Source organism: Sinohyriopsis cumingii, chromosome 13 (assembly GCF_028554795.1).
Source record: "Sinohyriopsis cumingii isolate HCF-2022 chromosome 13, ASM2855479v2, whole genome shotgun sequence".
Lineage (NCBI taxonomy): Eukaryota > Metazoa > Mollusca > Bivalvia > Unionida > Unionidae > Sinohyriopsis > Sinohyriopsis cumingii.
Window position 1 is genome coordinate 13,603,533 of NC_142973.1, and position 17,263 is coordinate 13,620,795.

The window sequence follows — 17,263 nt, forward strand, 5'->3', positions numbered from 1 at the left end:
TTCCCCTTGTCGCTAGAGTGACCCACGATTTTTCTCCATGTTAATTTCCCTTGTCGCCAGATTGTCCCACGATTTTTCTCCATGTTAATTTTCCATTGTCGCTAGAGTTGCCGAAGGGGTCTTGTAATGCTAATTCCCATTGTCGCTAGGGTGCCCCCATTTACTACTTTCGTCACCTGATGATCATGATGCACATGAAGGGGCCAATCGACTTTGCAGGATATGGATTGAAAATTGGAGGTCCATGCGATTAAGGTATGTCAGCCACAAACAATATAAGGATGCTAAGTGAGAATTTAGGAAAATGTAAGACCAGGCTATTAGTGTATAAAAAGAAAGTGCGTTTATTGATTTAAAAGACGAAGCAGATTTAGATATGAGACTTCTCTGGAAATTGTATCTTAAACATCGAAATAGGGGAAGAAATTCTAAAAGCTGTTTAGAACAAAAAATTTGCATGCAATCCAGAAGAGATAGCTTCTTATTTGTCAATTACTTTATACATACATGTCGAAGAATGTCTTACATGTCGGAGAATGTCTTACATGTCGGAGAATGTCTTACATATTGGAGAAGGTCTTAACATGTCGGAGAATGTCTTACATATTGGAGAATGTCTTACATGTCGGAGAATGTCTTACATGTCGGAGAATGTCTTACATATTGGAGAAGGTCTTAACATGTCGGAAAATATGCCATATATGTCAGAGATTATGTCATACACCAAGTAATGTACTGTTAGCAGCAATACTCGAGGAATTAAAACACGCACACTTCTGCATCAAGTCTAAAAGTATTCGCTTATTATTCCAGAGCAAGCAAAAATGTTTGAGCGGTGAATTAACATCAAAATTAATTAATCTTTGTGTTAACAATGACGTATTTGTTTTAAAAAAATTGAACAATGACGAAACACATAAACACAAATAAAAAGATTTAAAACGTATTTTGCTCAATATTTACGAAAGCAAATCCGCGAAGCATCGCTTGTACCCGAAATCTCTTAGGAACTAAGTTACACGGGTCCGGAACCACTGGTAACCCTTCAACTTTTATTTAGTAATAGGCTCGTTCCCCATAACCATATATTTCCGGTCTGTATTGTACAGTGTAGTGAGTTCGGTCCTGTAACACTTATTCTGCAGTATTTGTATGATAAATCAAATGCAAAATGAAGACAGTTTTAATGGTTGCAGAAAAACCATCCCTGGCGCAGTCAATCGCCAAGATTCTTTCAAATGGCAACATGAATTCAAGGAAGGGCTCCAACGGAGCTTGCTCTGTGCATGAGTACAAGGCTAAGTTTCCACCGACAAACGAAACGATTTCCTTCAAAATGACGTCCGTCTGTGGTCACGTCTTTAGTCTCGACTTTGTTGGAAAGTACAATAACTGGGACAAAGTTGATCCGGTATGAATTATTATTGCTGAAGCTCATTTTTTCTTAGTATGTTGTAATCAAACCTTGTATGCACATACCTTCGTGTAGTCCTACATGTAAGGCATAGCACATGTTGATTTTGTTTAGGTGATGCCTTACTATCCAAATAACGGCATTGTATAGCATGTTCCGATGTCAACAACATCGGAATGAGTAATCAAAGTTTCAGGAACATCAAACACACTTGGCAGCCTATATTGACACTCTTTCACTAATTTATGTGTAATTAATATACTTACTGTGCTGTCTTTAGCCTGGCGGAATGAAAATATGATACTTGCAAATAGATTCATTTTCACATTCCGTTGACATACATTTGAATTTGTTGCAATGCGACAGTAGTCGAGGTATGCCGAAGTAAGTTCAAGTAGGTACATGTTGGGGATAAGTTTCTTGAAAGAAGCGAACCGTTGCTTACAGTTCCAACAGGGATAATATATTTTTTTCATTTCGTGCAAGAATAATATTTCAACTTAACTAGAGTTTGGCATTCCAGGCAACTGGAATGTAGGCCAACGAAGCTTGAAAATAGGTCCATTTCTTTTGTGAGAATTTGATATTTTTTAGAGAAAAGACATCAGAGTAAGTAAAGTTTGACCAAAACATGACTTTACTTTGTATAAAAGCGTCGTTACTTTAGTTGTCAGTTGTTTCAAGTATTCCTGAAAATTTGACTTTTGTAACAATGTTAGTCGACATCCAAACATGCTACACAGTGCCATTAGTTAGGCTGTAAGACCTTGATGCCCACAACATAAATATCAGCATCAGGTCTTACATGTAGGACTAACCTTGGGTGAAAAACACTCCATGTAGTACTACCATGTCTGCCAATTCTGCGTGTCGGGTAATTCTGCGCAACGATACATCATTTCTGTAACCATTGAATCACGTGTTATTTTGGTTCAAAAATCCATTTTGTTTCAAAAAAGAATGATTGTACATTAATCAAGGAAAGTGATATTCATAAAGTGTACAGAAATATCCCACATTTAGACTCAAAATGCACATGAAAATGTAATTTCTAAATGTCAGCATGTAGACCCACTCCATGACCTTTTTGAACCTGTAACTCAGAAAATCTGATTACTATTCATCTTTTAGAATCATTACAAATAAATACATTATATAAAAGATGGAAATGTATACCTTAAAACAATACTGCATTTTATTTCAAGTTTCCAATTTTGCAAGAAGTTGTCCCACACATACAAAGTCATGTGCTGCCCAACATGTGAACTTGCCACTAAACACAAATTCTCAAGAAATTCCAGGTGTATAGTCTGTTTCTAAATTCAGTACTAATTTTTCTTCCTCAACAAGACATAAACGCATTGCATCTTATTCATTGTTGTTTCTCTTCCATGCAATAGCTTATTTTTTATAAAATGTTGAACTTTACTAACATTTTTACAAGATTGGTTTAGTTTGCTTAATATCTCTTGCCATTTATTGGCATTTTTACATTGAATTTTGTAAAACTAACAATAAACCTGACCTAATTACTCAACCAAACTGCTGACAGAAACAGTCCAAAGTAATATATTTCATTTCTATAGCCGGATGGATAAACATTACATCTTTTCAAAGCTGTGTGCAGAATAGGCTGACATATCATGAAAAGATGTGGGTGGTATACCCTATGTCAAAAATTGAAATTATTTTGAACAGAATATTCTGGTGACAGTTGCCTTTTTTCAAGTGGTAAGCATTGCTTTATTTTAATTTCGTCAATCAGTCAAATTTGGTGTGCGTTCTTCTTCAGTACTGGAGACAGAAGCCTTAGTTACGCAGATATACCCACAGCATTGTACATGAGAGCGCAGGGTTTCGTTACAAAGAACATTAGGCGTCCAACCTATAACAATATAACACAAATGAAGACATGAGTCCGCAACCCTTGGTAGTCCCAACCCTGCTAGTTTATCCTAATTGCATCTGATAATTTCCAACTTAAGCCAGTCATAATCAAGAACAGTTCAGTTTTCAAAACAGCTTGACACACTTCGTTCAGTTTGTGACATATTAGAGAAAATGCAATAATTGTTCTGTGATTATTTGACATCTGGACAAGTACTTTCCCTGGCAGTGCTGTTTTCATTGGGATAGTCTTGGGTTTCACCATTGACCAAAAGGTGAAATCCAAACAACCTCGTGTCTGTAGTTAAGTGCTAAATACAAGCAGACGATAGCAAGGAAATAAATAGATAATTTATTGTGCCATCTTCGTAGCTAACAACTGCTGGTCATCCATTTTCTTTGAAGTTAATGCATGGACATCAATAAAAACACAAAATTTATAACTGTTTAAGTGATTACAATAAGTATTGACTTGTATTTTCAAACAATAAGTATTGTTCAGGAGTTAACAGTGCACTAAGCAACAATGTAATCAGCAATAAATACCAAATTTACCAAAATTAATACTTGTTTTTGCCACCAAAATTAAAACGCATCACGATGTACATTAACAATATTTCTTATGGACTCAAGGCTATTTGGATCTCATCTTTCGGCCAGTGGTGAAAATATAAGACTGTCCGAATATAAATGGCACTGCCAGGGAAATTACTTGTCAAGACTTCAAAATCGGTGAACAATTATTGCATTTTCTCCAATATGCCACAAACTGAACGAAGTGTGTTCAGCTGTTTAGAAAATTAAACTATTCTTGATTGCTACTGGCTTAAGTTGGAAATTAGCAGATGCAATTAGGATAAACTAGCAGGGTTGGAACTACCAAGGGGTGTGGACTTGTGTTTTCCCTTGTGTTATATTGTTACAGGTTAGACCCATAATTTTCTTTGTAATGAACCCCTGTGATGAAAGCTTGAATTCAACAACTTGCACATGCAACACTGTCGGTCAACTAATAGAGTAAAAGTAACATCTATCGATGGCCTTATAGAACCCAAGCATACACAATAGGTAATATTGTACACATCTTATCAAAGCAAGCAACAGGACATATACTGTATTTACATTTAAATAAAATACAGTACAATACAACTTGATGCACACAAAGACATTGCCTCTCCCATCAAAATAAGTGATATACTTGTAAGAAATCATAATATGAGCTGAAAAGAAACATTCTCTGTATTTCCAGGAATAAACAATGTATAACTCACTATGACAATTTACAAATTAAAATTATTTACTTAAATAGGCCACCACTGTTTTCAGACCATTTGATCAGCACAATGCAGAATAGATATGGCTGCAATGCAAGTGCCCAGTGCATCAATCTTGCACTGGCTGCTTTGGCTCTATTCAGGTAGGTGAGCGGTTGGTTAGTCTGAAGAATGAATTCACTCCCAGAAAGGTACAGTGAATGTTTTCGAAATTTGCCTTTTCCCCATTTGACTGCCTTGGTAGCTGTTTATTTCTTGTATATGCCATGTATAACTTGATTTCCTCTTGTATATGTAATATTACTGCTTCCAAACCCATGTCAGAAGGGGCAGTCTTCAGTACAGCTTAAGAATTGGTGTGCTCTGGACTTTATAGTGCTACTGTTCATAGACAAGAAGAGCTCAAGGGAAGGGCTGTTTTGCATTGTCTGGCTTTTGGTCCCTCTGTTAGAATCAGCTTGTTATTGCTACTCCAAAGAAACTACATGGAAACTTTACACATGTATTCATCTCATGGTCTGGCTGGACATAAATCAGGGTTCGAAACTGACTTTTTTGTTAACTAGTCAAGTGGACTAACAGGACAAAGGACATACTAGTCCGCAGCAAAATCCATTAGTCCTCAAAGTACATGTATGTAATGCAACAATAGAGATTTATACACATTATAAATTATATTGATTTGCCATCGGTTGTTTCCAAATCATAATCTTCTCCATCCGATTCTGAATAGTTCTCCATATACAGTGGTCTTTTTTGTCTCTGTCCACAAGAGTTCCATAAATATATAGCTGATAATGGGTCATAATCAGCAATGTCTTCACTTAAAAAGTGAATCGTTAACAAGTCATTCAATACACTGCTGTGCAGTCTGCATCTCCAGTCAGATTTCGTCATTTTCAATTCACTGAATCCCCACTCTGCATCTGCAGATTAGGCTGAAAGGGTCAACACAATATCCACCTGTGCAAGAATGTTAGTGTGACCTGCTTGAAATTTCTTGTTAACATCATACCATTGTAAGTTCTCTACCTGACATCCACACGCATAAATTAAACTTTTCAAGAGTTGCCACTCCTCTTCAACCTTGTCTGGATAGAAGCCTGCCATTTTCATTATTGGGGAAGAATGTTCCAGCAGAGTAGTAACATCCTCATCACCAAATCCAATATGATTGGAGTCTCTTGGCCATGAATGAAAATCTGCAAAATGTGTGGCTTTCAATACATCATACTTCTGTTTGTCAAATCGGGCATGCAAGTGTTCTGCTAAACTGTTGATCCTGTCCTCTCTAGCATGAGGTGATAACTGCATAGATGCTGTGGAACTTTGTTCTTTTAGTACAAAACCTTGAAATTTTTTTATAGGTCCATTACCAATATCCTGCAGAAACTTTTTAAATCTAGGTCCGTCTCTTAATTTCAACTGTTCCAAGACACCAATAGTTGCAAGAACTCTCAGGTACACTTCAGACACCAAAGAAGACTCATTTTGAAGACACAATGACAACCTGGACAGTAAATTTATGACATCTGTCAAGAAGTGGGCATAATTAACAAGATGAAGATCTTGCAATATTTTCAGATAGCCAGCTGCTTTCCCAGTAGATTCAGATGTTCTAGGTGAAGGCTGATCAGTTTTAGTCAATATCTGGAGGTGGCTGACTATTGCTGGATATGATTTCCACAAACTGTCCAAAGCCCTCTACCAATGTGCCAACCATCTAGATCCACCAACTCGAGTAGGGACTATGTTGTTGTTTCCCAGCACCTCATATGCACTGAACAGATCACTTCTTTTTAAAGGGCTATTCTGATAAAAATAGTAAAGTCCTGTTAACAGCTCCTCTACTTTTGCATGGATAGGCATTTTTGCAATGGCAGCTTTGTGAGCCAATTCCAAACGATGAGCATGGCAATGTATTCCTACAAGACATTTCTGCGATTCTCAAAATCTAGCAATAACACCATTGTTTTTTCCAGTATTGACAGCAGTTCCTTCAGAACCAAACCCAACAACTTTACTTTTGTAATCAGGCATTGCAATTGATGAAAAATGCATCATCAATAGCTCCTAAAATCCCGTCAGCATTAGCTCGTGAAACTTCTGTCATACGGTACCCAAAAATGAAGTCCATATTTGCCCACCCATGGCAATTCTCACATAAACAACTTCTTGTTCATGGAACCCTTTATCAGTGAAACCATCATTAATAAAACTAATAAATGGTGCTGATTTAATCTTTTGTTCAAGTTTATTTCTTGCACACTGTGCTGTAAATTCTGAAAATACTTGTGCCTCTTTTATCATTGAGATATGTTTGACCAACATCAATTCCCTTTTTGGCATCCAGTTGGACCATCCACATATAATCGCTAAAAGGCCTTCTCAATTTTACTAGGGCATGTACATTTCTAAACAAAATTGACATTCTTCCAACAACTTTTTCATTTAGCATCTTGACGATTTTACTTGCAGATGACTGTCCTTTGGGTTTCGATAAATCTTGACTCGTGATCATGCATTTCTAATGGATTTGTGATTTGGTTTCATGATATAGTATTGTTTCCAACAGTAAATTGGAACTACCAACTACAAATGAGCTTTTTTTTTAATCCTCCATTTTTGAATACTCTCTGCAGACGCTGCAAAACATGGTATTTACCTCAGGGTTAAAGGTAAGCCATGGCTGACTGCATTTACACTTCTCTAGAAAAGTTCAGTTCCTACTTTCTTTATCATACTGTTTGTTGCATTCCTTTTTGTCCTCATTATTGTCAGTCTTCAGCCTTTTGGCCAGATTTTCCACACCTTGTACAAATCGCCACATTGTTCTTTTCGCTTTTTTTGTTTAACTATGATCCTGGTCAGTGTGACAATAACGATCTGCACACCATTTGTAATGCTTAATATAAAATGCCTAGGTGATCTGGATTTACATACGGGAGTTACAACAAGCTCAATAACTAAAACTAGCAAGTTATTTGTCCGCATTTCTGTTATGAAATTCATTAAAACATACCAGAAAAACAAACTTTAAAATAATTACATGCATTCATTTTTTATTACTCAGGTGGACTTGTATTGGAACATATTTATTAGTCCATGAGGAAATCTATTAGTCGCAGACTAACGGACGTATGTTAGTTTTGAACCCTGTAAATATATGGCTGCCATAGTAGCCATCTTGAAAATCTTGTTATGGCAGCTCCTCCAGTACCAATGGTCATATCAACATGCAAAAAACTTATATGTCTAGTTGATCCTGAATGAAAATTATGCTGATCTGACACCAAATATGGCTGCTATGGTTGCCATCTTGAAAAGTTTTTATCTCTGCTTCTGCAGAATTGATCATCATACTGACACAGTTTTCACCAAAAGGTTTCTTTTGATATCTAGTTGGTACTGAATGAATATCATGTCCTACAATAATCCATTAGCCTACCACAATGAACATATAAAAAATCTTTTTCACTTATTCTCCTGAATGGATGGTTATATTGGCATAAGGTTTTCACCAAAAGTATTCTAATGGTTTGTCCTAAATAGCAATGGGGTTGATCTTCCAGTATGGCTGCAACAGTGGCTAATCATAGAATCGTATCACTCAAGAACACCAGAGTTGGTTTCAGCAAGCAGCAGCTAATACAATATGGTCTTATTTTAAATTCCTGGAAATTCTTTTCAGACATTAGCAAAGCAGTCCTTTTGAGAGACACATGTTCTTTAATGGAATAAAAAACCCTTTCTTAACATGGACCCCATGTCACTTTATTATCAGGTTACTCTTTTCTTGTTGGATCTGTTGTGGGTTAACTATTGTGGCAGAATAGAGAACAAACTTATTGAGAACAGCTGATTCTAATGACTGGACCTGCTTGTTAGATTAAAATCTTGTGGCATCTTTATTTGCTTGAGTTTTGTCCAGTCATGGTTTTAATTGCCCTGAACAACTTATTAGGTGCCCTAAACATTCCTAATTCAAATAGGCATTGCTGTAATTTGTTGTCCATGCAGCTTACATATAGCTGTGTGTAGTTTGTTGAAAAGGCTACTCATTGTGGTGAGTTGCTGCACCCTGGTTATCAGACTCCACCTTTCCATTATCTGGTGTCACACAAAGCTGTAATATCTGGCTCTTTAGGTGTACCTTTGATGGTTTGTTGTTACCCATACCTTTGGAGACAAGACCTATACTGATTGACTATATCACACCTCATTCAAGACCTGTACAGACTGACTATACCACACCTAGTCAAGACCTGTATAGATTGACTATATCGTACCTCAGTCAAGACTGGTACAGATTGACTATACCACACCTAGTCAAGACCTGTATAGATTGACTATACCACACCTCACTCAAGACCTGTATATATTGACTATACCACAGCTAGTCGAGACCTGCATAGATTGACTATATCATACCTCAGTCAAGACTGGTACAGATTGACTATACCACACCTAGTCAAGACCTGCATAGATTGACTATATCGTACCTCAGTCAAGACTGGTACAGATTGACTATACCACACCTAGTCAAGACCTGTATAGATTGACTATACCACACCTCACTCAAGACCTGTGTAGATTGACTACACCACAGCTAGTCAAGACCTGCATAGATTGACTATATCATACCTCAGTCAAGACTGGTACATATTGACTATACCACACCTAGTCAAGACCTGCATAGATTGACTATATCATACCTCAGTCAAGACTGGTACAGATTCACTATACCACACCTAGTCAAGACCTGCATAGATTGACTATATCATACCTCAGTCAAGACTGGTACAGATTCACTATACCACACCTAGTCAAGACCTGTATAGATTGACTATACCACACCTCACTCAAGACCTGTATAGATTGACTGTATCACACCTCAGTCAAGACTGGTACAGATTGACTATACCACACCTAGTCAAGACCTGCATAGATTGACTATATCATACCTAGTCAAGACCTGTATAGATTGACTATACCACACCTAGCCAAGACCTGCATAGATTGACTATACCACACCTAGTCAAGACCTGTATAATTGACTATACCACACCTAGTCAAGACCTGTATAGATTGACTATATCATACCTCAGTCAAGACCTGTATAGATTGACTATATCATACCTCGGTCAAGACTGGTACAGATTGACTATAAACACTTAGTCAAGACCTGCATAGATTGACTATACCACACCTAGTCAAGACCTGTATAATTGACTATACCACACCTAGTCAAGACCTGTATAGATTGACTATATCATACCTCAGTCAAGACCTGTATAGAATGACTATATCATACCTCAGTCAAGACTGGTACAGATTGACTATACCACACCTAGTCAAGACCTGCATAGATTGACTATACCACACCTCACTCAAGACCTGTATAGATTGACTATATCATACCTCAGTCAAGAATGGTACAGATTGACTACACCACACCTCAGTCCAAATCTGTATAGATTGACTATAACACACCTCACTCAAGACCTGTATAGATTGACTGTATCACACCTCAGTCAAGACTGGTACAGATTGACTATACCACACCTAGTCAAGACCTGCATAGATTGACTATATCATACCTAGTCAAGACCTGTATAGATTGACTATACCACACCTAGCCAAGACCTGCATAGATTGACTATACCACACCTAGTCAAGACCTGTATAATTGACTATACCACACCTAGTCAAGACCTTTATAGATTGACTATATCATACCTCGGTCAAGACTGGTACAGATTGACTATAAAAACCTAGTCAAGACCTGCATAGATTGACTATACCACACCTAGTCAAGACCTGTATAGATTGACTATACCACACCTCACTCAAGACCTGTATAGATTGACTCTATCATACCTCAGTCAAGAATGGTACAGATTGACTATACCACACGTAGTCAAGACCTATATAGAATAGATTGACTGTATCATACCTCAGTCAAGACTGGTACAGATTAACTATATCACACCTCAGGAAACAAAACCTGTACAGATTAACTGTTTTACACCTCAGTCAAGACCTGTACAGATTGACTATATTACACCTCACTCAAGACCTGTATAGATTGACTATATCATACCTCAGTCAAGACCTGTATAGATTGACTATACCACACCTCACTCAAGACCTGTATAGATTGACTATATCATACCTCAGTCAAGACCTGTACAGATTGACTATACCACACCTCACTCAAGACCTGTATAGATTGACTATATCATACCTCAGTCAAGACTGGTACAGATTGACTATACCACACCTAGTCAAGACCTGCATAGATTGACTATACCACACCTAGTCAAGACCTGTATAGATTGACTATACCACACCTCACTCAAGACCTGTATTGACTGACTATATCATACCTCAGTCAAGAATGGTACAGATTGACTATACCACACCTCAGTCCAAATCTGTATAGATTGACTATACCACACCTAGTCAAGACCTGTACAGATTGACTATACCACACCTAGTCAAGACCTGCATAGATTGACTATATCATACCTAGTCAAGACCTGTATAGATTGACTATACCACACCTAGCCAAGACCTGCATAGATTGACTATACCACACCTAGTCAAGACCTGTATAATTGACTATACCACACCTAGTCAAGACCTGTACAGATTGACTATACCACACCTCACTCAAGACCTGCATAGATTGACTATATCATACCTCAGTCAAGAATGGTACAGATTGACTATACCACACCTAGTCAAAACCTGTATAGATTGACTATACCACACCTCACTCAAGACCTGTATAGATTGACTCTATCATACCTCAGTCAAGAATGGTACAGATTGACTATACCACACATAGTCAAGACCTATATAGAATAGATTGACTATATCATACCTCAGTCAAGACTGGTACAGATTAACTATTTTACACCTCAGTCAAGACCTGTACAGATTGACTGTATTACACCTTACTCAAGACCTGTATAGATTGAGTATATCATACCTCAGTCAAGACTGGTACAGATTGACTATACCACACCTCAGACCAAATCTGTATAGATTGCCTATATCACACCTCACTCAAGACCTGTACAGATTTATTATATCACACCTCACTCAAGACATGTACAGATTGACTATCATACCTCAGTCAAGACTGGCACAGAATGACTATACCACACCTCAGTCAAGACCTGTAGAGATTGACTATATCACACCTCAGACAGTCAGCACATGCACACATACAACAGTTTCTTCCATTGTGACATTACTCATTCCCTCATAAAATAGGGACAAACCATCTTTTTTATTTACTTTGGATCACCTACTTTGGATATCAACCTAAGTTAGGGGAACACAGTCAAGTGTCGGATCCAATAGCATGATTTCCAGTCAAGCATTTGATCATTTCTCATGAGACTCTGCCTTACCATTACTCTGGTATATACAGTGTAATACAAGACTATAATATCTTGCCTGTTAGTGGTACCTTTGTCTGCTGGTACAGTTACCACAGGGAAAAGACACTCAAACCAGTTATAAAACATCAATCAGTATGTCTGTGTGCCCTGGTCTTTGATGTTACTTGTTTCCTTGTTATCACGTGACAAACCATCTTTTTTATTTATTAATTTACTTTTGAACACCTACTACTTTTGATAATAACTTCTGCCTACCAGGGGTCAAGCTAGACTTGAATTTTAGGGAGAATTGACTTCTCCTTTTTGGACAGAACAGGGATAAGTGGGAGCTAAACAAGGAGAAATGTGACCAAAGCAAGAAACGATATATATATATATATATATATATATATATATATATAACTGCATTTTTTATTTTAATTATGTCCTCTATTTCTCAGTATGCATGTAACAGTTTTAAGCAATACCTGATTTTCAAGTTGAAAATCTTTGGTATATGTTTATTATCAACACATTTTGTACATGTATAAAAATTATTTTATTCATACCCATTGTATTCATACTTGTAGTCATATATGTGTGTTTGGACTGAGGTAAATGCAGTGTATTTTGGCTGTAGGACTTAAAAATGTACAGCAGGAAACTATACATTGTCATTGATTTTAACTGATAGCAGTAACAAGATCGGAGTCTTGTAATTGAAAGTTGGTACAAATGCTTAATAAACTACCACTTAATTATTTTATTTTCTTTTCTTAAAGTTTTGTGGAAAATTGCAGTGAAAAAGATTTCTGGCATACTTTGAAACAACCCCTACAACATGTATACCGCTCCGGTGGCCTAGTGGTTAGAGCGTACGCCTCAGATGCGGGAGGTCGTGGGTTCAATCCCTGGCCGAGTCATACCAAAGACTTACAAAAATGGTACTAACAGCTGCCTCGCTTGGCGCTCAGCATTAAGAGGTTAGTGTTAGGACTGGTCCGCCCGGTGTCAGGATAATGTGACTGGGTGGGACATCATGCTACATGTCTGCGACATGATGCCCCAGTGCTAGACATCACTATAAACTGCCACATTGCAGACATCGTAGCGATATGACTGAAAAATTGTTAAAGCTACATTAAAAATCAAAATCACATCACATCACATTACAACATGTACATACAAGTAAATGCACAAGTGACTACAAACCATACTCTTCGTCCTGATTTCATTGTTCTCAATAAAATATTACCGTAGCTATTCATAGACAACACACTGAAGATTAAAGTCGATATGTAACTAAACTGGGCCTTTTATTTCCCAACCGAACAAATCCAAGAACACTTATTGCGCCTTGTGAGTGCATCTATTTTTAGAAAGAGGGATTTTCTAAATATAACTACTCACTTTCTAGCTTCCTTACAAAATCCATAATAGGATTTTATATTTATGATTTATTATTTATCTACCTACTGGTAGTAATGATATGCATTGGTTAAATAGTATTTGTGTCACTACTTTATATATGTTTCGTATTTTCATGAAAATAAATTATGGTATGTCAAAAAACAATCTTGACTGTACAGCATTTTTTCGAATTCCTCAACATAGTATTGTCTCATGTTTCTAAATTATATATTTTCCTGAATCTATTTGCCCAATTAATTATGAATACAAACAATCTAATGAAGTGGTAAATCATAGACGCAACAATGTCCAGCATTACATGTTCACTTACGGTTTCAAGTTGAGTTTATTAATAAATACGCAAATACAGCCATTAACATCTCCATTTTTCAAAAAGAAATAAATTAGAAAATTCTCTTTGCCGATTATACATTTTACAAAAAACATTATTATTTACATATTGGTGTTTAAATTTCAAACAGAATTTGGTATATTTTCATCTTGTCTGAGTTTCCTCTGACCCTTGCCTCTCTGTTTTTTATAATTGGACATTGACGTTGGGGTGTAACATCAATGTCCAAATATAAAAAATGGTACAGTAGGCCCAACTCCATGAAATAAAGCAGTGATATCTTGTTCCAGAAAGGGTTAATGGTCAGTTAGCTATTAAAACACGCCTGTGAATGTGCAAGAGTTTGTTGGTAGGCATAGGCTAATTGGTATCAACACCGGATAAATACATTTTGCCTTGGGTTACAACACTGCCAGAACTTCTGGCTACAGCAAGGGGGCATCTCAATTGTCATAAGCCACAACCAGTCATTTTACATCTAAAATATCAGAGGGCGAAGTCGTTTTCGCTTTCTAACAGAAGAAGGCGAAGTTTACATTTTTCAGGCAACTTAGTCTCCCATTTCACCTGGTAGCATGACCCCTGTCTACTAAAAATTCTTTTAAATTTCAGACAGATAAAATAAAGCCCCACTCATTCGATGTAAAACATTGCTTGTGGCTTTGACTTGCTTGTTTCCTTAGTTTCAAGCAAGTACTAGGTAATGATTCCAGTAGTGGCTTCTGCTCTGGGGTCCCTCATCTTTAAACTGCTACCCTGTTTGTTTTTGTTTTAAATCCTCTTGGCTTCTGCAAAGTGTTCTGCCAATATAATTCATGTCCCATGCATTTGCAAAGGTTTCTTCCTCTCAAGTATTGTTCCTTGTTGCATTTTGTGAACATTTTGTCTCTTAGCAGAATGTTAACCCCAGAAGTGATTTATTGGCCTTCCCATCATCTAGCTATCATAGAAAATAATAACCTTCCTTTCTAGCTTTCTCTCTCTTAATCTCCCTACTCTGGTCCTGTTCTTCCAGAACAGTTATGAAGGGATTCCTGCTCATTTCTGAAACTGTTTCCCAATGTCTGTGAGCTCTTAACTGGTGTCATGACTACAGTCAGCAACTGTCTATCTCAAGTACACTTTACTTGTCACCAAGTGAAAACATGTATGTACAAATGCTGAAGAATATATCCTATAAAACAACCTTATTTGAGAGAAAAGTCATGCAAGAAAGAGGAAAATTGACTTGTAGAATCTTAGTTTAATATGTGACTACTGGAGCATTAAGCACACTGTCGTAGCTTCATCAGTGATCCTACATGGTATGTTAAAAATAGTATTCATTCAGTTTTGCCATGCAAGGAGAGTCACCTTGATGATCTGAAACAAATTGGTCAACCATCAGTACACAAGTCAAAACTTTGATATTTCCATATGATCTTTTTTCTACTGCAATCCAACTTCTGACACCATTGTCACAAACATGGACTTTGTCAGTAAAGAGATAAAGACTGGTTATATTAATTGTAAAACATTATTTACAAAAATTGAATGCAGATGTATGTAATCTTTAGCAATTTCTGACACCAATCTATACAGTGTACAGTACCATGGAGAAATATGCCACAAACTACTGCTTTATTACGGTATAAATATACTTTGTTTATTCAGCACTATGCCGTTAAATCTGGACTGTCACACAGCTATAATAAATAAGACATAACAGGAGTGATTGTGAAATCATGCTGTTTGTGTAACATACATGAGACCCTGGTATTATGTTGTTCATATATAAAATCAGTGGTTATGATAGTACACCATTCATATCACAGTTTAAATAGTGATGTTCACATTAGATGAAATGCACTGTTGCACATCAGTAAAGCAGATGATTAAGAAATATTTCCAAACATTTTGCTCCTTCCTGTTTGCCTGATAATAATGTTGGAGTTTCACTTCCATGCAGACAAAGGCTGGTAGAGCATGTTGTCAGAATGTTGACCCATGAGAATACACAGGTCCAAAATGGATTTCACTTTCAGGTCACAAAATTGCTATGATCATTCCATTACCATTATTGCTGGATTAAAAAAGCCCAAAGAAATGAGCTAAAGAGTGAAACCCTGCATGATGGACAGAATGCTATGTGACATGTACAGTCAGTTAATGAAAGAAAATGATGAATGCACATCCCATAGTGTTAAGAAATAAAGGGTTAATAGCATAGTTGTCAATTTTGTGCTTCAGTGGAACAGTTAACCTTTCTAAATCCATGCATATTAAATGAGAAATTGTCAAAATACATTGTTTAAATATCAGTATGGTTTTTTTTTAAAGTAGAGTACCGTCTGTTGGTACATAAGGGTATAGGATGAATACTATAAAGTATCTAACATGCTTGCCAACTGAAGTCACTACATCCATAACAGTAAATCCATAGTAATTCCATAAAAAATGTACACAAAGAAGTTATTTCTGCATAGATGTAAATGTGCCCAAATTAAGTGCCAAATATTCCAGTATTAAAGTAAGAAAAGATAAAGAACATTGAAGGTTTAGTATGTATGTCATAACCATCAAACCATACCTGTATACCCCAATCAGCTAGAAACTGCATCATGAATAATTATTATTGAATAAATGGAGTAATTTGTTTTATTTGATAATGGACGATCTCATTCATTGGTTGTATGATGATTGACTGGCAGCATGGCTAAGTCACGTGGACATGAAGGTAGCTTCATTTTTAAAAAATGTTTTAATAAAGCAGTGCCAGATAATGTCAACAACTTTATATTCATTAAATTGGTGACATTTATTGTAAAATTTCAGGTGCCACATCACAAATATGTTGTTTCAAAATTCATATTAAAATTAAGTTTGTTATTGTGGGATTTCACTCTATATTATTGAACGTTGTTATACAAAGACTAGAGTCATTTCGTGCATTATGGTACAACAACCACTACACATGCCACATATGCCTGCATAGGAAGAGACAAGTCACTGTTAAACTGTTCTGCTTTTAAAATGACTTGATAATTATGTTCATGCATGAATTTATCTTCAGCAAGGATGAATTACACAAGATTATAGGATTTTGGAACCACTTGCAGCAGTTGTTATATACAGTACATTTATTATTCATATTTCAGTTCAGATAAAAAAAGATCATTAATTGATACAGATACTATTAAATCTGAGTGCATTGACTGACAGTGAAAATCCAGGTAAAATGCCAAAGCAAAATACTATGTCAGGCATGGAAAAGAGAGACAAATATAGTTATTTAATATTTCTAAAGCGGAAAGATATACAGTGTCATGAAGAGACAGCATCTTAGCAAGGCATCATGTTGTCTGCCTACACTCATAACAAACAGCATCCTAACAAGGCATCATGCTATCTGCCTAAACATCATGAAGAGACAGCATCTTGACAAGGCATCATGCTATCTGCCTAAACTGTCATGCAGAGACAGCATCCTGACATGGCATCATGCTATCTGGCTTAACTGTCATGAAGAAGCACCCAGGGCATCATGGTATCT

At 36.6% G+C, this 17,263-nt stretch overlaps 1 protein-coding gene across 1 annotated transcript in view; it reads left to right on the forward strand.

The window, feature by feature from the left end:
• Window positions 1-1,076: 1,076 nt before the first annotated feature.
• LOC149784956 (DNA topoisomerase 3-beta-1-like) overlaps window positions 1,077-17,263 on the forward strand; it is a 107,196-nt gene continuing 91,009 nt past the window's right edge. Inside the window, exon 1 of the mRNA XM_089978610.1 lies at window positions 1,077-1,411. Within this exon, the coding sequence (XP_089834736.1) occupies window positions 1,172-1,411 (240 nt within the window). The 5' untranslated portion in view covers window positions 1,077-1,171. The remainder of the gene's footprint in view (window positions 1,412-17,263) is intronic.